General features: G+C 47.1%; 2 protein-coding genes across 7 annotated transcripts in view; one reads left to right on the forward strand and one right to left on the reverse strand.

The window, feature by feature from the left end:
* The window catches only part of LOC120948986 (cardioacceleratory peptide receptor-like), a 52,052-nt gene extending 30,770 nt beyond the window's left edge, over positions 1-21,282 (forward strand). For 3 of the 4 annotated variants that reach the window (XM_040365899.2, XM_040365901.2, XM_040365900.2), the window contains 6 exons: positions 16,598-16,733; positions 17,206-17,403; positions 17,564-17,659; positions 17,763-17,954; positions 18,794-19,091; positions 19,171-21,282. In XM_040365899.2, coding sequence (XP_040221833.2) covers positions 16,598-16,733; positions 17,206-17,403; positions 17,564-17,659; positions 17,763-17,954; positions 18,794-19,091; positions 19,171-19,414 — 1,164 coding nt within the window. In that variant the 3' untranslated portion in view covers positions 19,415-21,282. Of the gene's footprint in view, positions 1-16,597; positions 16,734-17,205; positions 17,404-17,563; positions 17,660-17,762; positions 17,955-18,793; positions 19,096-19,170 lie in introns of those variants that run through there. The other variant, XM_049605195.1, reaches the window with a different exon arrangement.
* A 50-nt stretch (positions 21,283-21,332) lies between these two features.
* The window catches only part of LOC120948985 (cardioacceleratory peptide receptor-like), a 49,559-nt gene continuing 46,273 nt past the window's right edge, over positions 21,333-24,618 (reverse strand). For all 3 annotated transcript variants that reach the window (XM_049605194.1, XM_040365896.2, XM_040365897.2), the window contains one exon: positions 21,333-23,829. In XM_049605194.1, coding sequence (XP_049461151.1) covers positions 23,577-23,829 — 253 coding nt within the window. In that variant the 3' untranslated portion in view covers positions 21,333-23,576. The remainder of the gene's footprint in view (positions 23,830-24,618) is intronic.

Genomic DNA, 24,618 nt, shown 5'->3' on the forward strand with positions numbered 1-24,618 from the left:
TGGGGCCCTTCACGATTCTAGTCAGTTTTTTGTAAGGAGTTTGACATTTGGAGGCTGAAATCATGTAAACACTCCATACAAAAACCACACACAAAACTAGCCTGCAATTTTCAGTCTAGATTATTCTAGCCTCAAAGCTAGAATTAGATTCGAGGTCCGGATCGAAAACACGGTGTTGTTTACATTTACCCCAAGGTGCATTAAAGAGGTCAGGTAATGGAATCTAGAATCAAAGTGTATGTAGTACAGGTGGTTTCATAGCATTTTTTATAACAAATTTTGAATATCACTTTTTGACAGAACGAGTGAAAACTTTTGCTCCAACGAGCTTTCTGGAGGCTTGACGAATACTCAAAATACTCTTAAAATCTTCATTCAGAAGCAGAAGCGATAAAAATCAGCTTTCTAAATTCATACACCTTGAGATAAGTCCACCTGTATATTATACCCACTAAGATAGCTGCTCGAAAACTGCTGTACAATGCAAACAGCTGACAGGCTGAAATGTCAACCTACGAACTTAAAACGGAAAGGGCCCCATTATTGTATTCATTGACAGTCAACGCAGAACTTTCATCACACTGACAGCTGAATGTTAAATACGCCTGAAAGTATGCAGCTGATGTGCAAACTTAATTTATTAACGCACAACCATCGCTTACTTAAGCGTTTTAAATCGCAAGTTATACATTTTTTCTCTTAATTTGTTAGCTAGTCGTTATCAATTTAATAGCTTTAATTTCATCCTGGAAATCATCAGCAAACTACTTCTATGCTGCATAACCTTCCTGTAACTGTAGGGCAAAATTGAGATCGCACAGCCACGGTCGCTCATTATGCCACGGCGGAACAATAAATCACCGTAAATTGATTTACAATCTCGGCTTCGCCAACTCTGCAGCTGTGTGCCAATGACCCACAAGGGAACACCAAAGTAAAAACAGCAAAGTGCAAAGGAAAGTGCAATCTCAGCTCCGATGCTGAGCGCTTGTTGCCATTTTTAAAAGTACCGCCAGTGGGACGAGTGCGCAAGATGAAAGCGAAAAGCGTTCACCCAGTTCGATTCGGTAGCTTGGGCGTGGGCTAAAATCGATCGCAATATCGGATGATGGATGTCGATGAATTGCGATTGCGAAGCAATAGTAGTGGCTGTTGTTGCTGTTGTAGTTTCGCTTTCCTCCCTCTAACCTTCAATAATAATCGTCCGGTTTGGTTTTGGGAGCTTCGGTCGAAATGTGGCCAGCGCTTGAAACGGTTCTCCATAAAGTTCTCCAAACTTACTTACCAAACCCGGGATGTAGTTGCAATCGAACGCCACAAACCCTCGCTCGCACCAGCAAGCGTGATCACGTATTCGTTTGCCCTCCCGACACTCACGCACACACGGGCACTCTGATTTATGTTGTGTAGCCACCGGGAAAAGGGAAGTGACCGGACGTGGTCTGCACGTTAAGCGCTTAAAACTATCCCAGCGTCACACACATAAGTCCCACGTGTGCTGCATGCTTGTGCGGGTTGGTTCTGTTGCTTGGCGCTGGTAGGAATCGTTCAAGAAGCATCTCGCACTGACCAACTCAGACAACAGCAAAACACATCGTGCTGTGGCGTGGTGACAAAGACCATCGTACATCATCATGCCGGAGCGTCTCGTCGACACATAGCGCAACGGTTCGTAAGAATTGCAAAAGAAATGCCAACTCCCATCCCTTCCAAACGCTCTCCAAACCAACCGGGCCAACAGGGTGGAGGACGACGAAACATTCCATTGCTTTGAATGCAACAATCCGTTGCATTTAATCGTCATTCATGCAGAGCGTTGAGAATGTGCAACATGTTGCCTCGAGGCACACACCCGGGACTGGTTGGCCCTTTTATGTTAATGGTTATGTTAATGCTACCAATACTAGGAGATGCTAATTTCCAATTTCGAGCACTGCATCGGGAGTTGTTTTTCGTATACTTTTGTTTATCAGCTGTCGGGTTTTTTTGCATCTTTCCCACCCTTTCTCCCCGTTGCTATGAACTTCCCAATTTTCCCAAACGGCCCAGAGCTGGACGAGACTAAGGCGGAGCTAGACATCTGGAGACATGGATGAATAATTGACAGCAAATGAATCGACAGCGACTGCTCGGCGTGCTCAGACCGGAATCGGAATCGGGCGGACGGTAATTGAATTCGACCATCGAACACCGTTACCGATTAAATGGTGCATAATTGCAGTGGGAAGATTGCAAGATGCAATGAGACATTTCGCCACCGTGCAGGACAGTAACGACCGGACGGGACTGCAACGTGTAATTGCAGTCTGCATATAATTGAATTCATTTGCACTGCTCTGGTCCAGCGCGGGTTGACGGGATTCGTAATCGTCCGTTTGTCGTTCGAAATGAGTGTCCTGTCAAATGTCACGGACGCTGTTCCCGGCGGGTCGACAAAAAGGTAACGTTCGCTCGTCACGCCAAAGCCTCGCGACCGTGCTTGGGATGAATAGGCCATACTAGGAATGGTAAGCGTTCCCGTACCGAATGGCTGCCAGTTTGTTGGGTTGGCACCGGATGGCTGCGTGATATTTCACCCTTAACCTCGGTTTTTGATTGCGAGTTTGAACCGTCAGACTGTTTTATTGGTCCTGTGATGATGACTTTATTAACAGGTTTGGATAATGTAAAGGAAGAGTTACATCGTTTGTGTAACGAATGCTGTAAAAGTGTTTTCAAGGACAAATGTGGTTTTCGTAGTATGGTTTTCTTCATTGCTTGGGTAGGTTATTTTGCGCATAATTCCCTAAACTTTCGATTAATGGGGGCACAGGAATTTGTGTACGAATTATGTATATTCCACAAAACACTAACCGTACCCAAACGACCTTCCCAGAATTCCAGACCCAACGTTGCTGTGGCCTTCGCAATGCGGAGCGTTCAGAAATTCAATTTCTCCGACCAAATTTTGCACGGGGATACATCACCCTTCGTGCATTTTTGTTTTACAAAAACACAACCCAAAAACAGACAAACAAAATAAACGCGCCTTCTTCCCACCACCAACCTGGCAAGTTTGGCAGCAACAAATCATTAGCAGCTTAATATCTCTCTCTCTGGCGATAAGATATGCATGTCTGGTCGCATGTCTGGCGAACATTTTACGAGCGGGACAATATTTTACAGCCCCGCTACACCATTCCCATTGCTGAAGTTCGCTTCATTCGGATTGATTTTACCATTTTCGATTGACATATTTTATTGCACCGGCAATTTATTAGCTTTCCCACCCGTTCGCTTTTCTGCGACGCGCAATCGAAATTGAAATGTTTGCCCGCGTGTCCCCAGTGCTGTGTGGTGTCATAAATCAGGATGCATTCAAAATCTAATACCATAAATCGCGGGTGCTGTTTTGGTTGTTATTAAGAGATGCTTTTTTGTCTTCTCCCCCAATCCAGCGTGCAATGTGGAAGGTTGTAATATAATATTAATAAGCATTCATCAATGATAGATGGTCTGTCATAATAGATTGGTTGTCTTTTACTGTAAAGGTTGGCAATAGCTGGCCAGTCAAAAGCGCTTAGATTAATTAATAATTTACGATTATGTGTGACAGGGAAGCCGGCGTCTTTGAAGAGACGAGTACCAATTTGCATGACAAACATGGTGCTGAACGCGAAGCGGGTTTATTGCTTGAAGCCAAGCAGATGTTAAAGGCGACATGGAACGAGTTTTCACGTTATAAATGGGAAAAAGGTCTTACAAAAACCACCTAATTAAAGTCATTTAGCTAAACCTTGCAATGTGGGTTGCATATTTGAAGGCAAATTTATCTACCGGGTCATGGAAAGTATGCAATCTGCAAGACAAAATTAACAAAAATAGCAGCAGTACCAATTTGTTAGCTTGTTCCTATGTTGGAGTACATACATTCCAATAGGAATATAACATTGCATTACGTTTGTACAAAGCGTTATTTGTTTGTGCAGATAGCGCAGTTTATTGTTGCATATCGACAGGCGTACACGAACCAGATGGTTTAAGAGTTCATAAAACTGACTTCTTTTTTTGCTGTCATCAAACGAATTAATACCAACGATAGATCATCACAAGCAGAAACAGACCGGAGAAGAATCTGGAAGGTTCAAATCTTCCGCCCGGTAGTCAGAGCACGAATCGCTCTATTATTGTAATCCCTCCCGCTAATGTAGCGTACGATCTGGATAGGTCAGTGCCATCATCTGTGCGCTTATGGCTAGTCCGTCGCCGATACAAATCATCGCGAATTCGAACACCACCAGATAGGCCACACTTCTTCCAGCCACTGCCAACACACCCGCTTGACCGCGGTTTGCCGTAAATAATGCACATAAAACTGCCAGCTTAGAAACAGCGTGCTGTGTTTGCCCAGAATAGAAGAAATAGGGGAAGGGAGTGTGGTGAGATTCCACCGCCTTTTTCTTGCTACAACCACCGATTCGTCGACCCGGCACCGAACACCGGCAGTAACCCTTTGGCAATTAAAAGCAAGCTCCGTTCGATTCCGGTTACCGCACGATTCCCCGGCCCATCAGGTCACATAAGCCGAGGCCTTTCGGGTGCAAAATTATTTGGTCGTAATCGCACCGGGCGATGGATACGGGGATACAGGATGGCAGGAACGACACAAGCATAGGCGCAGGCGCGTTCGCTCAGTGCTTAAGTGTATTATTTAGTGGCCGTAAATCGATTTGTTTAATCGTAAACTAACGCTGGGTCGAGAACGCGGCGAAACACGCCGCCGGGTTTCGTTCGATCTGCCAGCGGGAAAAATGATCCTCAACCGATGCGCTTCGTTTTATCGTCGCATCAATTTCGCGGAAAGAATCTAATGGCCGCCTACACATAGACGTTACCATACTGGCCCCTCGTGGTTTAGTGCGATGGTGTTGGCGATAGTGGTAGCGCTGGCCTACTGGGAAAAGGTTAATCGAAGAATGTGCCCGCGCGCTTGAGGACTAGGTTTGCGTCAGCATGTGTGTAGCTATTTATCACCGGGCCGGCATCAATTAACCGCAAGCAAAGCATCATTTTCTCGTGTTTTCATTCGAGGCCGGGTTTGTTGATGTAATAGCGGTAAGACACCGAGTCGCCCAGTAGTGAGCCGGTTTGGAGAGCTCATCAGGGTTTTGATGGAGACGTGAAATCGTGCTTAATTTCGTTGAACCTTGCCGCAGCTCTTGCGCAATGCACGAATGAAATAGCGATGTGTGTGCGATGGAAAATGATTTTCCTGTTTAAGTTCGTTTCGTTTTAAAACATTGCTTGCTAATATTTTCACACGATAGCTAAGCACTTTCAACTCAACAACAGTCTGTGCCGATGCTCCAACAAAGTATACGATCAGAACGATCACTTGAAGTAGCTCGTGCTCCCATGTTCTATATCCCCACGATCCGCGAGGCACAATGTATCACATTTGCCAGCAATTACCGTCAGCTTCATGGCGCCGAAGACATCGCCGGCCGATAGATTATCCATCCGCAGCCAGCCGCACTAGTTCAAAGACCCGACCGACTCGACCGCTTCCCACGACGATGACGACGACGACCCGTTTAACGGACCGATTCCTACTGTCAGACGCACGACGGCTAAAGTATGTGCCTGTGCTCGATAGAAAATGATAATTATGATCATCATCGTCCCATCTGTTGGTTATACTATCGACCCGTTTATCCCGGTGGGCCCTTCACTTATCCCCTCCGGTCCCCCTTCGCCCCGGCTGGGGGCAGACAAGTACTTAAGCCAACTAAAGAACGGTCCGCACGGAGCATGATGCGAAAATGGTTTGCAAATGTTCGGCCCGCTACGAAAGGGCACGCGGTTTGACCTACTATCGGCACAATGGTAAATGCGAGGTCGGTACAATGCTGGAACTTGCTGCATCAAACCGTCTCCCGTTGTTGAACTTTCACCCGCCAGGCAGGAAAATGGCGCACGCAACCATAGCGAAGGACCATATGTTTTCTGGAACCGTTCGCACCCTCCCCTCGTTAGTACGCCCGAAGCAGCACTGTGGTAAGCACTTTTGCTCCGTTTTGCTAGCGTCAGGTCGGTGGAGCAGCAACAAGGACTTATGGACATCATCATCTCCGCGCTCCCTATCAGGGAAATGGCGATAATCAGTCGTAGAACGTGGTCGTGGTCGTGGGAAGGGAGAGCCACGAAAGGGACCTACTGCTAAACAGTGGCAGAGTTAGTGGTAACATGGGCATGGGAGACACATAAAGACACACGACAACTGTTGCAGCGAAGGCGGAATGTAACTTTAGTGTCTTGGGGAAACGAGCAACTAATTACGGATCGGTTGGTAAGACGGAGCGGTAACCCATAATTTGGAACTTTAAAATGTGTGTGTGTGTTAACTTTAGCGATATCGATAGATGCCTTGTGCGTCTTGCGTCTGGTCTGGGGTTGCCTGTGAATCGTAACGTCTTCATGTAGTTTTGCGTTTAAGCGTCCGGTGGGTTGGCTAGTCCACTGAGACTGCCCTGGCAAGTGATCCATCGCAGCTGGGGCAATGTTGTTTGAAGTTATCTTCAACAGTTTAAACCCGCCAATAGCAGCAAGCGACAACAAAAAGGGTTACGACGCTTTCCCCTTTTATCCCGTGCTTGCGTGCCTTCCCGCTTGCAGAGGCCACGTTTATCAGCGAAAGTAATCATTTTGTGCTTCAATAAGCACGAAATTAAACGCATCTGATTCACATTCAGCTGCTCGCTTTTTTGTGCTGCTGCTGCTGCTGCTACCCATTGAACGATGAGACGATGTATTGAGACGGTGTCTTTTTTTCCCCTAACTCGCTGCTAAAGCCCCATGCTGCCCTATTGTGGATGGAAGATATCGCATACGCGCCACCAAGGAGCGGCACGTGGCGGGTCGCTTCCACTTCCGATAATTCGTTTAGATAGAGAGCTTTATTTAGGATGCCATTAAATTAAATGACCTTACGCGATCTTTTTTTCCCTTTGGCCGATGCATCCTTTTTTTGTTAGATCCATTTTCCCTTTCGCGTTACTTTAATGGGTTGGGATAGGGCGTTCCGGTCTGTTTGGTTGCACTTTTTGCGTGTCTCAAATTTTCCCGCAAGAAAGGATATCCTGCAGCAGCTTAACGAAGGAGAGAAATTGTATTTCAGAGATAAAATATTTCTACGTCGCTTCTGGGCGAATATTGGATTGCACGATGAAGCGTGCAACAGGTTTTTGCACTTTCTGCCTTGCAAAATCGTTAGCACTGTTTTACTATTTGTGTGCTGAGTAAAGCGCCCATTTACTCGGCCCTTGTGTAAGCTCTGTTGCTCTGAAAAATCCGGTACATCGCGCTTCGCTCCATCGGTACGTGCTCTAATGCACGTGTCCGGATGCCAACGCTACGGGTGGATCGGGATGGGGCGGGCGTGCGTGCAAGACAGCCCGTACATAATCACTACATTAAGCACCAACAGCACCGTGGATTTACAAGTAAATCAAGCTGATTATCGTATAATAACTCAATAAAATTGCTCGTTCTTTCGTTTTTTTTTCTTGCACTTCCCCGCTCGCCAATGCTCGCTGCAGCGATGCAATGAGCGGTCAATCCTGTCGACGGCTTGGAGACGTGCCTTAACGTCCGGTATGGTGTCGTACATGTGTTGCAATCCATGGCTGATCGGTTGCCGTGCATTGATAGGTGCGTGGGAAATGCGGGGCCTCAGTTGGCTCTGTTTTTGTTGTGGGGAAAAAGCGTTTCAAACCATGTTGAAGCAAACTGAGCGCAATGCCCTAGAAAGTGAGCTTATGTCAAGCGGATCGCATACTTTCCGGATGATCGAAGGCGCCTGAAAGTATGCAACCACTTAAACTCCAAACATTTTTTAGATCTACAAAACACAAAAAAATCAATTTTAGAATATTGTTACAGGGTTAGTAAAGATATCTTATAGCAAGGTAGATCAATGCCAGTAACTTATCAGGCAACGGTACCGCCCAAGTGCAAACCACCGTTTCGTAGGTATGTGCATCGTGCTCGTAATGGGCATAACGCATCTAATGTGCTGTACTTGCCCGCGTATGGGCAAACGGTGTTTGAAGCAACTTCTGTATCCGAAAAGCGTGAACCATCCGCTGCACAACCCGGTACCACCTTTGGTCAGCCTCGGGCACCACGAGCGGACCGATAATAGTGCACCGCTTGTCCAGCAACGGTAAAATACGACCATAGAGACGGAGGAGGGATGGAAGGAAAAAGCAGCCCTTATCTGATAGCTAGTCAATCAATTTGTCATAACCTTACCGCTGCACACGACGTGCGCACACGGGCGAACCGCGATGAACGAACGTGTACGTGGCCGGGCCCAGGCGCACAAGAATCGTCCCAAAACTGCTCGCTTTTCTTGCCCCGTACGATCGATCCTCATAAATCTGCGTCGCTCACTAGAGGTGGAGGGGTTTTTTTTTGCTTCCTCTCTCCCCGTGTTCGTGTTGTGTCTCTGGATACACCTTGTACGATCGTGTACGTACCGGTGTGATAGTGTGGCGAATTTCCTTCCCTCGCCGGGCTTTGACTGGTGTTGATGGTTCTCGCCTCTTTTTCCCACGACTTTAACACATTGGCGTATCTGTGTTTGATGTTTGTTCGTGTGTTTTTTTTTTTGTTGGGTTTGTTTTGCTGTTGTGACAACGTACGGCTCTCGGATTCGGATGCTGCCAGTGCCCGGGGGATGGGAATGGTCGCTGGAATGAGCTGATAAGCAAAACTGCACACAGCTAATGGTTTCCTTCGAGTGGAATTTCATCGCAAACGCCTCGCGAGCGGACGTGGCCGTGTGGTTGGAAAATATGAGCCACTTTCGATGTGACCCGTCCGCATCGTCGACGAGATAAATAGCGTTTGTGCATTCAGCCAGCATAGAGCTGTGTGAATGTGTGTGTGTGTGTGTGTGTGTGTTTGTGAGACAAATAATCATTTGTGAGCGATGGAATGGTTGGCTGGCAAAGTAAGTAAGCATTTGTGTTATAGGTCTCGTAAAACTATTTGCCAAATGGGGGTGGCAGAATTGTTGAACCTTACTTTTTTGTGGGGTAATTTTGAGCAATGTGGCAACCGAGGCATGCAGTTAGAGGTAATGGAGGGGATGGAAATGAAATAGAATTTAAAGCAATGGTAGCCATAAAGCTTCGTATGTTCTTGTTTATTTTGCATTGGAATTCTACACAAAAAAGAGCAAATGGGGTTTTGGTTGCTGCTGTTTTTGTGTTTTCTTATTTGAAACCGCGAAAGCAACCATGTGATCGAAATTCGCTCTCAACAAGATATGACGTGTATCGCGCGATTCGCATCGATTCGATCTCGTTTAGCACGATGAATACAGCAGTAAAGTGCACAAGTTTTCACATGCATCAATAAACCGAAAACCACAAAACCTAAGTTATTGAATTTGAACGCCGCACAGCCCAGCCGTAGCAAAAGCCGTTCGAAAGAATGTCGAAAGATGGCAGCGGATGAGCAGAAAGGCACCAGCTAACGATATCAAATAATAAAACTTGCCCCTTCGGAATAGAAGGGCTTGATGATTGGGGCATACCGCTGGCAAAACCATTTCCATGCATTCCGACCACCGCCGAGCTAGCTCGCCAAAACGGCCCAGCCAGTAGGCTGGCAGCCCTTGTCTAGCAGTGTCTTCAAATACTTTGACCTACATTTTGTATGTGTATGTGTATGTGTGTTTATTTTCCTCCTCCTTGGCCATCACTCCTTGGTGTGCGAGTGTTGATGCGTAGAAAGGATCTGTCCGGTTTTGCAAACAACGCCTATTTCCTTCTCGCTCGCTCTCACACGCTCTCGTGACGCGTCCTCCCAAATGGGCCGAAGTTTTACGGCAATTCTTTGTTAGCGCCAGCCAGCATGTCCTCGTTTTGTGCTCAAATGTGCGATTTTTTTGTTGCGATCAAAACAAAAAAAAGGAGACATTAAATTTATGATTATATTTAGCGGCACGCTAAGGCGCAGTTTGATGCAATGTCATTTTTTTTTCTTCTATTTTTTGCGTTGCGAACTTTCCTCATAATGATCGCCCTCTGCCCCGCTTGTGCCGTATTTTCTCACTTTAACTGTCCCTCTGGTTTGTGTATGTGTGCCTGGGTGTGTGTGCGACTCCCATCCATTTCCCGTGCGCGCCCGTGCGCGACCCATTTCCAAGGGGAAGTCTTATCAAACATTTGGCCTGCTCCCGAGGGACGTCTTCCGTGGGTTTGTTTGGTGTTCCACATCCGGTGGGGTGATGATTGTACTGTTTTCTCTGTTATTCTTCTTCTCCCCGTTACAATATACGCAGCTTCACGTACGAAATTGCATGCGAATGGGAATTGAAGTCATCACACACACACACACATACCGCTTTTCCATCATTGCTTCCGGTTCTGATGAATCGTATCGGTTGCGTTGACAAATGGGTCACAGTTAGGGATGAATTCCTGTTGTACTGTTTTTTTTTTTTTTTGGTTGGAGCTGGTTGGTTGGTTTTCCTGGACCACATTCAGCAGGAATGATTACTGGTGGCTGGCGCCGGAGGATATTGCTGGTTGAATCGTTGGGGCTTTTGGGTGGTTCTGCGTTCGAACTCAACAAGCCATGACGAATGACCCAGAGAGAAGTAGGCTGTGAAGGGGCCATGGCCGTCCCAGATCCCTGGCATGGCAGGCGTTGGAAAGTTAAGTTGACGTGAAAAATTACTGGGGAAACGGTCCGGTACGCCTTCGAAAGGTTTGGAGCATATTTTTGAAGGACCGCAAGGTTAAATGTAGGCCACATAAAACGGACAAACGCGCAGAGTTTATTGGTAGAAGTTATGCAGAACATTTGCAGCCTGCCGTTCCAATGGTACGTTAAATTGGAACATTAAAACGGGCATTGCAATGCACTTACTTATACTCATTCGAGCTTTTCAAAACACTCAAACCAGAGTATTTGCCCATCATCAGACGTCCTTTCGTGCCGGCTGTTGTTCGAAAGTCAAAGGTCACGTGCTTAGAGTGATATAGAGTAAACAAACGCTTTTCCCAGTAATAGACAATATCCCGGTCTACTGGCAAAAATATTCCTCTCCCCCTCCTGGCAATATTTTCCCCCGATTGAGGCCACGGCGGAACTTGTCCCGTCATTTCAGCAATATCATTCCTGCACGATACAATCATACGAATGTTGTTGCAAAGCATCCACCATCTTCAGACACTGCTCTCATTACATTTCGTAGAATGTGCTTGTGTTGTGTTGTGCTTGAGCTGCCCAAACCTATGGGGATGGGGAACGAGCAAACCAGGCAAGTAAATAAATGGCTCAACATATCCGAGAAATCCTTCCCGAAAGCCTACATTCTCCCAGGGAAGAGCGGGATTCTTTGTGATGTGCGCGTGCTTTTGCAATACGCCAAACGAGGATTTCCCCCAACATCTTACGGAATCTTAGTGTACGGAGAGTTCCTGGAAGTCGTTCCGCCGATCCCAAAAAAAAAAACGGGAGTATCGGAAAAGGTCCTGTTCTGAGTTTCACTTACACACCGTGCCGCTTAATTCGACCGCTCCGGGTGGCGAGGCGTGTTCGCCCGCCCGCGCGGGAATTGCTTCTAATCGGTCGCACGAAAGCGATCGGATGTCAAGTATCGCCTGGAATCGCCTTTGATTTATGAACGATGTGAGATGAGACACATAAAAAAGGGAACACAACGCAACAGAGCATACTCTTCCTGGGAGCAGAGCACAATGTTTGTTATGATAGCTTGTTTCGTTTGTTTTTTTGCTTGTCTTGGTGGGCTTGCCTATCCGAACCATTGCTCGAACGGACGGACCAGGAAGTTGGCATAGCGAAAAAAGGTTTGTGAGCAAAAGCATGTTTGGACGTTTTATGTGTTATCGTACGCATAAAATTGATTTCACTCCCAAGGGAACGGAAGCGTAATTGCCCGTCCCCTGCATTCCGTGCAGGGGTTTTCATTCTATACCCCGACAGAATGAGGTTGACGTTTATAGGCGGGCTTTGTTTTCTCCCTCCGAAACGAAGCAGAAAGTGCCATAAAAATGAGCGATGAAAGTGAAAGAGCTGTACCCGATACAAAGCACTCATCTCTCCGCTCGCTCGATCGATCCACGCCAGGATCGACTCCATAAACGATTGGCTACTTGTGGGTACAGTTTATGGAGTTCGAGCAAACCTTTTATGCTGGAAATACATCGACAGAAATTACACCTCTGACAGGCTGTGTCCCATACTGAGTACAACAATTTGTCCGTCATCAGTACCGCTTCGCATCGCGTTTTTCAACCTTGGCTGTGTATTGTTTTGGACGTAAAAATGATCTAATTGTACGCCGTGTACGGCAGGCAGGTGTCATTTCGTACGACGCTTATGGACAGCCTCTGTCCCCTCTGCTCGCCATCCAATGTGTCGGCGTTCGGGAGGATACATTTTAGTAGCAGCAGAAGCAGCAGCCGCACCGCCCCAAAACCAAAACCGATGATGCATCACCGATCTAACCGTCGCTGCGTGCGTGTAGATTCATTCGCGTTATGTAAACGGTTTTGCGCCATCCGCGGAGAGTGACGGATAAACAGCACCCGACCACAATGTTCGGCCGGGTGTGGTGTAATTCGTGTCGAGCCTGACATCTGTAAATTTCGCTCCGCTGACGAACTTCCTAATTGGTGCTGGACATTCTGCTCCTCACCCCATGCCGGTGGTCGTTCAAAAACGGGCCAGCATTATCCCCTTTTTGGACAGCAGCACGTGCCAGCAAGCACGCCATGTTTTTCCGAAAGCGTTCGAGCGCGCCGCGTAACCAAGAGCGCCCCAAGCCGCCACCGCTCAGTCTGTCGGCATTCTATGGCAGAATCGAATGCAACCCTAGGGCCTAGAGCCTCTAAGAGCTGCACTATTGCGTGCTTTACCGTGGCGTATGGCACCATTACTCCCTGCAGCATACGGAACCCACCCCGGACTCGTGCTGCACGGCGAAGGAGCGTTAAAGTATGGCTCCCGAGCTAAATGGTACAATTATTGCCAATTAATTGATAAAGTTTGGCTCATTAGTAAATGGTCCGTTTTCGGGCGGGAGGTGCAGAAAGGAGGGTGCACTGATGGGTGTGCTAAAAGCTTGCAGAGTCAAACACTGCACACGAGCGCCCTGAACCCCAACGTCTTAGATTGATCGGTCGGTAAATTGATGCACCTTTGTACCTTTGCCTCCCCTCACTGTACAGACCGGGTCCCGGGTGTACCGATATGGGGATTGGGGCGGCCATACGCCAATGACGGATGCTCGCGACGCTGCCCAACTGCTCGCACCGGGGTGCCCCAGCCCAAAGGGGCAGCAACGATCAGGTATTTTGATTCGATTAATTATTTATGAGAATGCGAAGTGCCCATGTATGGGGACTGCTCTGCTGCAGTGAGTTGCAGTTACAGTTACATGTCTTCACCTGTCACCGTTACATGCTACTGCTCCCGTGCGCCACCCGCTCCCCCCGGCTCGCACGGCGGGTGGCCAAACGGGGCGGGCCCACCAGATGCGTCGATATGATCGGGCCAGATCGGTGCGGTGCGCACTCCACCACCCTTTTTGACGGTAGCTTCCCTCGCTCCCCGTGCACTCCCCGTCGGCCTTGCATATGTATGCTCGTCCGACGAAACCAATCGACAAGTGTAGGCTTGCTACCGTGCTCGTTTGCGAAACCGTTTCATCCGACCCTCTCCGCGCGCGCGCGAGGTGTGAGGCACGTCGTTTTGACTGGGAATTAAATTAAACTCCAGCTCGCGGCGTCGAGCCGTGCACTATCGTGTAGTGAACCATCGACATCATCCATATGGATGTGGTGGAGTTGGTGATACGGGGTGGGGGAGGTGGTAGGAGGACAAACACGAAATTGATACAGAAAAAAGAGAGAGAGCGACAAATAATCTTTTAATTGCTTTGAATTTGATTTTCAAACTGTTGGCTTTTTTTCTACAACTGCTTGCTCGTGGTGTGCAAAATTACTCACAGATGGCGTTAATGGTCAAATTAGTGATTGGTGGCTACGACACAAACATCGCAAGTCATCGAATCTTTCCGAGCTCAATCATGGAAAACTGATTTATGACTGTGTGTATTTTAGAAAAGTATTGCAGTAAATTGTAATTATGGATTTAATGTTACACAGGTTATAAGGTTATATATAAGCTTCAAATTAGAAGACTGATTGGCTTTATCTATTTTCCAGACCTTTTCTTGTTGATCAAGCACTGAATTGTTCTTGCTTTTGTGCTGCGAGAAGAATTCCAGCGACGAACGGTCATGCACTGGGAAAAGTTCTTAATGATCAATTTTTGATTAAAAAAGTTGAAGCAACGCCAAGTCGAGTGAAGAGCATTGGTTCTGACCAAGCATATTGAACGATAAAGAGTACTTTTATTGTCTTCCAGGAGATTTAATTACTGCTACATCCGACCGCAACTAAGCAACACGCAAAACTTCTTGTGGAACATTGTGGGCATATTCCAAAAATTTCTATTAAAATCAGTGAAACGCCGTGAAACTTTTATCCTGTATTATAAATATTTATATGAAATATCTAAATTTTGTAAGTTTAGTCAAAAATATGCTTTAATAAGATATCTTGCGCATAATTCACTTTAATGTGCTTTAATGGAAAATCCTAATTCCAAACAGCCCTTATAATGCACTTCAACCGATAAACCGCATAAGGTTTCGAACGGCAACACGTTCTTGATTCATTTAATCCAACCCATCCGACTGGTCCGAACCATCACTTAACAAAACAATATGACGTTCCCTTCCTACCCACACACCCAATCTCTCCGATGTGGCTGAAACAATCAGCCACTAGAAAAGCGATTCATTAAAATCAATCAAAACACACAACAACACATGCCATTGATTCGTTAAACCGCTCGCCTCATTACAATAATTGTCCCGAGACGGCCGAGATGCCACGAGAATGGTGCTTGACGCCGAAGCTAAATGAGTGTAACCTTTCGCTAGCTGCCCATTTCCCCGCGTCTGCTGCCGCACACTGCCATGCGCTTCCATGCGCCTCCCCGCGTACACATGCTAATGCGGACGGACGGATCGTAATGGGCAGGCAAAGCTCGCCAAATTTAGCACGAAAGCTCCTCATCTAATGAAAAACATCGACCACATTGTGCCCGATGATGGTGGTGCTGCGGAGAAGGATTATTATAATGATGATTACTTCAAACTCTCCGCCTCTGTTCTCTCCCTGCTTCGTTGTGCACTGTTCAATCGGTAAAGGGCTCATTTGCACCAAAGTGCTTACGCGCGGATGCGACACACGAGCAGAGGAGTAATGGGCACGGGTACGCCCCACACATGCAATAATCAACCACGTGTTGGGTGTTAAATGGGGCGTCTAATTTTCGCTCGCTTGCTTGCGATCCCGAGCGATGGGACACTCCGGCTAGGGGGAGTGGATTTTATTGCAATTTTATTGACCCACAAGTGGGATAGTGGGATAGTAGCTCGATCGATTAGAATGCAATTCCACCCGCCATTAAGCGTGTGCAGCTCTCGTTTAATGGAGCATTTTACACTACACGCGCTCGCGCGTAAAAGGTAGCTGACGAGATTTGCTACAGTTGGCATTTAATCGAAGTGCTTGTGTAAATTAAATTATCCGCACGCTTTTAAGCGCTGTGCGAGCGTGTGGGCGCTTCGGATAAGGGATGCGTTTGGGAGGGATTTAAAGGCAACGAAATAAAAAAACGCCTTTACGTAAAGCGCTATTATTAGCTTTTTTGACAAGGAAATGTGTTCATTTTTATTTAATTTACATATTTCACTCTTTCAACGAATTTCGCTTCAACGTCAATTAGCGTGTATGTACGTTATGCCACAATTTCTAGCAGCGTCACATACACAAATGCAACCATATTTCAATGGAACCACCATCCACCCAACCCTCTCCCTCCTTTCTCCTCTTCCACACACACACACACTGAAAAGTCTTCCCGCTTTTAGCGAGATCATTCATTCATCTGTTTTGTTGTGACACACGGGGGTGGATAGAAATCCCTAAACCGTCAATTCAATTCTTCAATGTGAAGCTCACAACAACAACAACAAAAAGAAAACCAATTTTCTAAAGCGTCCTATATCTCAAGAAACGAAACAGATAGGATGAGACCAAAAAAAGACATGCAAACCCACACACACCCGCACACGTTCGTCAAGTATTCGACAGTGTTGCTTGACATTTGACGTTTCCCAGGTCGCGTTTTTAAGTGAGCCGCACGATATTTGAGCCATCACCAGCCACCGCCGACTATATTATTGTCTGTCACGTGTGTTCAAAAATAGTGACCGTTTGCCTCTTGGGGGGAAAGGGAGGGGGGGGAAGAGAAACCGGTTGCCATGCTTCCCAGCAGGATCATTACCGCCGCACGTCAGCAGTAGTAGTGAAACACTTTACACCGCGGGAGCGATGATCGATGGATTGTCTGTTTGGGTAAATTTCCCTCTTTTTCTCTGGTCGTTTCATCTCTCTCTCTCTCTCTCTCTCTCTCTCTCTCTCTCTCTCTCTCGTTTCAGACTGAACAATTTGCAGTATTATGGATATTATTTGTAGTGATCGTGCTCGGCAATACTGCCGTTCTGGTGACGCTGTTTCTCAACAAAAATCGTAAATCAAGAATGAACTTTTTCATCAAACAGCTTGCAATTGCAGGTGAGTGGACCACGGTGAACGGTGGGAAGTTCAATGTGAGGAGAATTTGCTTTCCCTGTTTTGTGCTGCTTACTGGAAAAACACCCTCTATGGTTCCCTGAAGTGAATAAAAGGACGCATGACAACCTTATCCCTGCTTGTGTTGTTGCGATGATAAAAAAGATGATAAAGCAGCACAAAAATACCTCCACCCTTTGAAGCTATTTTTATAGCCTCGGCAAATACTTGCTTCACAAATCACAACACCACATCCCTACTGCTACCGCCACAGCACCTTCTGTCCGCAAGGTGTCCGATTTAATTTGATCCTTCCTGCAACGCGCTGTTGGTTTGTGCAAACAATCGATTGCGCGTTTGAATCATACACCGCAACCGCAAAACGATGACAGGGAAAGCCTGGTTGCTTTGGTTTATTTAACACGCTCACGTCCGTTTCCTTCCACCCGCTTGTCGCGTGTCTTTTTTCCCACAGACCTTAGCGTCGGTTTGCTGAGCGTCCTGACGGACATCGTGCAGCGGATAACGATCTCCTGGTTGGCGGGGAATGTCGCCTGCAAGCTGATCCGCTTCGTCCAGGTGTGGGTAACGTACGCGTCCACGTACGTGCTGGTCGCGCTCAGCATCGACCGGTACGACGCCATCACGCACCCGATGAACTTTTCCGGCTGCTGTAAGTACACGGATACCGTTTCGCTTCCCCCTTGCTCTTTTGCAAACATTTGTATTTTATTTTATTTTTAACCACAACTTTCCCTTCGCTACGATTTTCCAATTTCCAAACCACCACCACTCACCAACGTGGGCGACTGGGCTTCTCCATCGCGTTGCAGGGAAACGTGCCCGTCGCCTGGTGGCCGCCGCCTGGGGCTTCAGTGCCGTCTTTTCATCGCCCATGTTCTACCTGTACGAGGAGCGCACCATACAGAGTGAGTATGGCGTTGGCGGGTGCAGGAGTACCCTTTTTTATTTTACAATTTGCTTCCAATTTGCCCGCGCACTTGTTTCCTCACGCCACGAAACGATCGGCAGATCAGCTGCAGTGCTGGATCGATCTCGGCGACCCGTTCCGGTGGCAGGTGTACATGTGCTGGGTCGCGGCCTCACTGTTCGTCATACCGGCGTTCATCATTTCGGCGTGCTACGTCATCATCATACGGACGATCTGGAGCAAGGGCTCGATGCTAGGGCCGGCCGGCCCGGGCCCGAACGGCGGTGGCAAACGTAAGTAGATGGCAAGCTGCCGTGATGAAGTTTTGAAACGGTGCCTTTGGAATTCTTGGAACGAGTTTAATTTCCTGCTTTTTATGTTGGTATTGAGTTGGTGTGCAGCCATGCTGTGAATCGAATTTTTGGACTTCCCGTTTTTATACACGCGACGCTCGTCCGTTGCGCTCGGTGCAATTTTTGGCGAAGATGCGGATGTTTTTTTTTGTGCAGTAGTTTGTGTTACATTTAAATCATGTTTGAACAGCCATTGAAAAATAACAGAACTGAGATGAACAGAATACTATGAATTTAATAGGTATACATTCCATTGCCTGCGAGCTTATGGTTCACTTATAGGGCACGTAATAAGTAGAATGATTTTTTTTGTTTTACTTTTCTATTAAACGTTAAGTTATGTAAAAGTTATTTTGAAGTACTTTTAACTTAAGTAGCATTAACAGACAGAAAACATTAATATTGCATACCTTTAGGCTTTTAGTAGTATTACGGTTAAGGCGGCGCTCTAGCAGCAATCGAACACGATATCCGACACGAACAAACCCATATAATCAAATGGAGGTGCACCGTCAGACACAAACAAACAAACAAGACAAACATGTCAAATGCCATACATTTTTCATGTTCGATGTCGTGTTCGATTGGTGCTAGAGCGCCGAGTAACTGTCAAGTAATACACCACACCATATTGTGCATACCTTTAGGCGCTTCATGCTATGGTTTAAATAGCTTCTTTTTTGTTTGAATGTTGTATGTTTCAAGTATTTCTTAGGAATTCCAAGGTGAATTATCTTGATGTTACATTTGCTAACCATTTTTTCCTTCTCTTCCCTCAGATCGACCGCTGCGCAACGGGGGCTGTGCCGAGCTGGCAAGCCGACGGGCCAGCTCGCGCGGCATCATACCCCGCGCCAAGGTGAAGACGGTCAAGATGACGATCGTGATCGTGATCGTGTTCGTGCTCTGCTGGTCACCGTACATCGTGTTCGATCTGCTGCAGGTGTTCGAGCAAATCCCGAAAACGCAAACCAACATCGCGATCGCCACCTTCATCCAAAGTCTGGCCCCGCTCAACTCGGCCGCCAACCCGCTCATCTACTGTCTCTTTTCCACGCACTTTGTGCGCACACTGAAGTAAGCTGACAGCACCCCATATGTTTTTCACACTACCGAACCTAATGAGTGCCCTTTTTATCCATCTCCTGCTTTGTAGAAGACTTCCACCATTCCGATGGCTACTGTCGTCACCGCTGTGCTGCGCCAGCGAGGTGGACCGCGCGGATCGGGGCCGCTGTGGTACGATCTCGAACGGGACGCGCAACCTGCGCAACCAGCACAGCAGCAGCAGCTCGATGCGAACGCTCACCACCTCGCTGACCGTGTCGACGCGCCGCTCGACCGCAACGATTTCGACGCGCGGCACCAACGGTGCGGCCGCAGGGCGGCTGCTCGTGTAGCGAGGGGTGGTGGGGAGCGGGCTGGTCGCCAGCGGGCCAATGCCCGGTGCCACGCAGGTCTACCTCGACACCGACGGCAAGATATTCCTCGTGCACAAGACCGCTCTCCACCAGCGACTTGCTTGAAGCGACAAACCTTGCGACACGACGGCCAGACGGTCCGTGGCGTGAGTTTTACGAAAGGATCTCTCAACCCATTGAACCGGCATCCATTTTCGGTGGATTGGGTGCCTGTGGGTGTGTGTGTGTGGTGGGGTTTTCCCATTCAGTGTTTTGTCTAGTCAGGATGTCAGGGGATACAGCAAACAAAAGCCAACCACGAGAACATTGCGCCCCAAACGGGTCAAAAAACATCAAACAAATTGCAGCGTACGAGAGTACGGTTTCAGCACAATACGTTAAAGCTGAGAGAATTGGCAGCAAAGCAAAGGTGCAAAGCAACGAATACCAACTCCAAATCCATAGGTTCTACCCAACGGGAAAACTAAACACTGTTCAAAAGGGATAAACAGGCTGTAAGGAATGGCACTGAAAGAGAACATTTGCTTTGTACATTGCATAGCTTTAGGCGGACACGAGCACAGAAGTATGCAATCTGTGTACGGTTATGTGTAAAACGCTCTCCAAACACATGTTTGTCTTTTTTTGGAGCAAAATAGAGGGTGCCTCCTGGGTGGTACAGAGTCCTTCGAAGCATCCAATCTCGGTGAGATCAGCAGGACAGATGGGAAGATAAGGTGTAATTTTGTATATCTTTTTAGGATCGAACGTGGCAAGATTGGTGTTTGCTTTTATTATTATAAAACCTTTCAATGCCCATGAACAAAGAAATACAACGAGTCTGATGACAGTAGGGAGTATAAGAACGCGTTAATGGTTTAAATCAATCGATGTGCTTTGAACTAGCTTTATAGAATGGGCAGTCTTGACCGAGGTCTCCAAGGCAAAAAAGGTCTAATTTGCGCTCTCTAGAGGAATATATACCTTTACCTCTAGTTGAAGTAATGTGAAGAAGCATTCAGATTTCGTAAATGTATAAGCAGAAAGGAAAGTACACACATACACATACACAGTGAAAGATGAAGGCAAATGATTGGATTAGATTTTTAGTACATCACAAAAGAGAGCTGCTAGTGATAGGAATGAAAATGAATCGTATAGTATTTATAAGCGACATTGTGCCACAGCTGAAACCAGCGCTTTTGTGTTTGCATTTGTATGAAAACAACACAATACAATCTACATACAAGTCGGCACGAGTCGAACGGTTGGCATGCAAGGGTTAAGCTTCACAAAGAAACGTACATGTACATGACCGTTATTCGAGTCTAATGAGGAAGGTAGGAGAATGAACCTAATGCAGCAGTGCTCACCTTTAACGTTGTAGCTTAAGGTGTGTACTTGATAAGAGTAGATGACAGTATCAGCTCCAGCAGTGAGTATGATTGTAGTGGTAGGAAGGAAACCCCTTTAAGTCCATTTTCTACTCAAGCATTTTGTCCCGAGCGACAGCGACACTGACCGTTAAATAACAGATTACTGTTTTCCGGCTCGTTTAGCCTATATGTTAAGAGGTCTTTTAAAATGTCTATACACTGTTACCACCAGCCAGTTAACATTACGTTGTCTTTATCGTTGTCTCTCCGTTTCCAATATGACTGAAGGTGTTTTAATAACTACATATATGCTTTTGTACAGCAAACACAGTGAATTGGTTGAACGCTTCGCAACTCAACCTCAACCAGCGCGAAAACCCACAATTTGCACAATTGTAATAACCAACATTCTTGTATACCTGTTGATCATATAAATATATACATATACAAACACGTACAATAAATCTTTTACCAAAAAAAGCTTATTACACACAAATGCATGTTCTGCGAAAATATATATCAAATAATCGTACAGGCGAACGTAAACGGCCAAGCTTCTCGGTACATTTATTAAAGGAAATAATAGTTACCACTACATCACTGGCTTACATGCTAATCCGGGGTTTTGACAGGGTTACTTCTTCTACACGAAGCATCGCACCTTCCCACGCTTCTTAAATCTCGCTCATCTATTTATACTTTCTTTCAACGCATCGCAAACATCATTCTTGGGATTACCCTTCTTCGCATTATCTTAATGCAAATACTCATCATTCCCCGCCTCAGCTTTGCCCGCCGTCCCTCTCGAGGATACGAAATTTGAGCCTATCCTTTTCTAGGGGGGGTTTTGTTTCCGATGCTACCGCAACCGTAGTTCGATGAACTCGTTCGCTCCACCGCCCTGATTGATATCCGCGATTCATCGGGGGGCGAGAGTTCGATGCTCACACAGAATGCTGCCATCGTCAGCCTCCCAAAATCCCAAACCTACGGTCGACACATATACATTTCCCTCCTGCCTCGAAAACCCCGAAGTGCCCCGAAGAGCATATGATCTGCCAGAGCTGCCAGCTTCCGCGCGGGGGCATGAAAAACGATCCATACATGCATGGGGCTGGGCTTTTCTCCGGGCTGCTGACTTGTGGGGCCATTTCTCGTAAATATTTGCAAATCGTGGTTTTGGTTTTACATTTTTACTTGCCTCAATATACATAGCTTTGTTTTGTTCAACTCCACAAAACGGCATTCTTGGGTGGACGACCTGGTTTTTGGAAAATGGAGTACTTGCTGTGCTGTGGTTCTTCTGTATGTGGCTTTGGATGATTTTTGTGTAGCTTTCTTTTGTGGAACGATAGTTGAAACCTCTTTGTGCATGCAACGCAACCCTAAACCATGCGCACCGTTCCACAGTCTCGCCTTTCGCTGGCTGCTGCTTTGTTTTGACGGGGCGTTGTGCTATTTTTCCAGCCTACAATTTCACTTTTCCCGAATGACGACGAGCCAACAAAACGCCCAGTACGCCCACGCGACCTTTTGCCATCGTTTTATTCATGCCTGGGCCTTCGTCTGCTATCGTCCTTAGTTTATCTTTCTTGGCAAGAGATTTCATATCGCATCCTGCTTGCTTGTTTGGTTCGCTTCCTTCGCCTTCCGCTCCTCTAATCGCCGGAAACACACACACTAAACGGAAGGATCCGTAAGGGAAGGTGGATTTTGGGTGGAAGGGTTTGGAGACAACATTTACATAACATTCATTCACCCACAAAAACAAACACACACACACACTCAGACACACACACACACGCACGCACACGGACGTACTTTTACGATAATAGGCGTACCATAAATCTTCCTCGTTTTTTTTTCCTCCGTTGGTTTTGTCTTCCAAATAGAGCCTACCTCATGCTGAGACGGATTGCTCGCGCTGGGTATCTTGCCCAAAGTGACAACCGCACAACCCGCAGGTCCTTTTTGGGCAGCTAGCATGACTGTTGTGTATAATCGTTTCATTTGTCTCGGCTTTCCGGACTTGGCCGGCCGGCGAATGAGATGGGTCGCGTACTTAAGGAACCACTTAGCACATGGTGCCACCAGCCATCATTGTGCCGTACTGACCAGTCCAAACGGCACGGGCTCTTTTTCCCCGGCAAATAAGTCACTAATGAAGTCGAGACGAACTGTTTTGGGTTCGATGGATCTTCCCAGCCTAAATGTATGCAATCCTCATTGCGTCGAACGCCTAAAGCTATGCAATTCGTGTGTCAGTTTTGCTGTTGCTGTTGCTCCCTTTTTAAACCGCTTGCTGAGATTAAAACAAACGTTTCGATTCCTTTTTCTTGACGCTCTTGCGTTCTTCTGCCTTTTTCGCTTCGGTGGGATCAGCGGGGTGCACTGCACTGCCAAGAAACATATACATCACACGCGCTTTGCTGGGGGGGAGGGAGGAAGTAAATTAACTGAGAGATTGAGGTTGTTAACGGCACAACACGCTTATTCCAATGCGAACGCTTAACCGGAAAGAAAGTTGAAGCGGAAATGATTCTTGACGGAGGAGATTAGTGCTTTTGTTTTAGTTTTGCAACATTACAGCGAACTACTCGGTGCGTGTTCTTTTGTTCTCCGCGAGTTCTCTTACATCCATTCTTCATGTTTTATTTCTATTCGCGATCCCTTCCCCAACATCTACCCCCGTTCCTTTTGCACAGGATGCGTTCCTGCACTTCCTGTAGCTGCAGGTTGTTGGTGTCAGCTCGTTTGCAGTAAGTACTTTCTGCGCACCCTTCCCTCTACACCTCCGACATGGCGAGTTCGGTTTTCGGGCGCTCCACGATGACGACCCGGGCCGGCCGCAGACAGGACCGGCGGGAGACGGTCAGCGATGTGGTGAGCGTTCGCATCGAGTCACTGCTGTTGTGGTTGTGGAACCGGCCGTGTGCCGTCCCGTTCACCGTCGTCCCATTGCCGAGCGGGAGCGTGCCGGAATCGTGCGGTTTGCAGCACCACTTGGTCGACCACAGCCAGCGGAACGGTGGCAGCCGCCTACAAAAGACAAACGAGCAGAGAGAGAGGAAGAGAAACAAGAGGATTCATTAAATAAGTGAACGATAAAGCGAACCGAATGGTACATTTAATTTGTCCCTCTGCCCTAACATCCTTCCCCAAGGGGCGTGAAAAGTTTGTGTGCGCCTTTGTGACGTTCGCAACCGCGCACCGGCGGCAGATGACGTCTGTCGGAAAGTTAAACCCGTTAACCGGCGAACCGGCGGAACGTTGCGAAACGATTGTAAATTTACGACCGGTCTCGCAAATCAATAAAACCAGGGGTGTTTTGCCAGGCGAGCGAAATTATGACGCTCGTAAAGTATAAGCACCTGCCAGACGGTATAATCCGATCAGTTCGCCCATTCGCCCGGGCCCTCCCGGCTGCGAGCGTAATGGATCAATTTTTAGTGGTTTTGACGTTTCGCATTCCATGACCTGCTGCTGGCTGCATCTGGACGGTGTGTAAAATTGAAAACACATTGCCACTCTTTTAAATGGCATCACGAGAGGGGGGGAAGAATTGTATTTGGGAAGGGGGAGGGAGGTTTCGGTATCCACCTCTGCGCTTACTTTGATTGGGCAGCGCGCTCTTTGCTTCGAGTGACGGTAAATATTACCGACGATTTATGGCGCTGGAAGGCACGCGATGATGCAGTGAGAAAGGGGTTTTTCTTCTTTTTTTGTGCAATGAAATGAAATTACGACTGTTTCGGCTAATTATTAAACTCACAAACTCGACATTAAATAATCTGCAGCAGGCACTCGACACGCAAATCGCATAATTGC

The sequence above is a fragment of the Anopheles coluzzii genome, chromosome 2 (genome assembly GCF_943734685.1).
Source record: "Anopheles coluzzii chromosome 2, AcolN3, whole genome shotgun sequence".
In the NCBI taxonomy this organism is placed as follows: Eukaryota; Metazoa; Arthropoda; class Insecta; order Diptera; family Culicidae; genus Anopheles; species Anopheles coluzzii.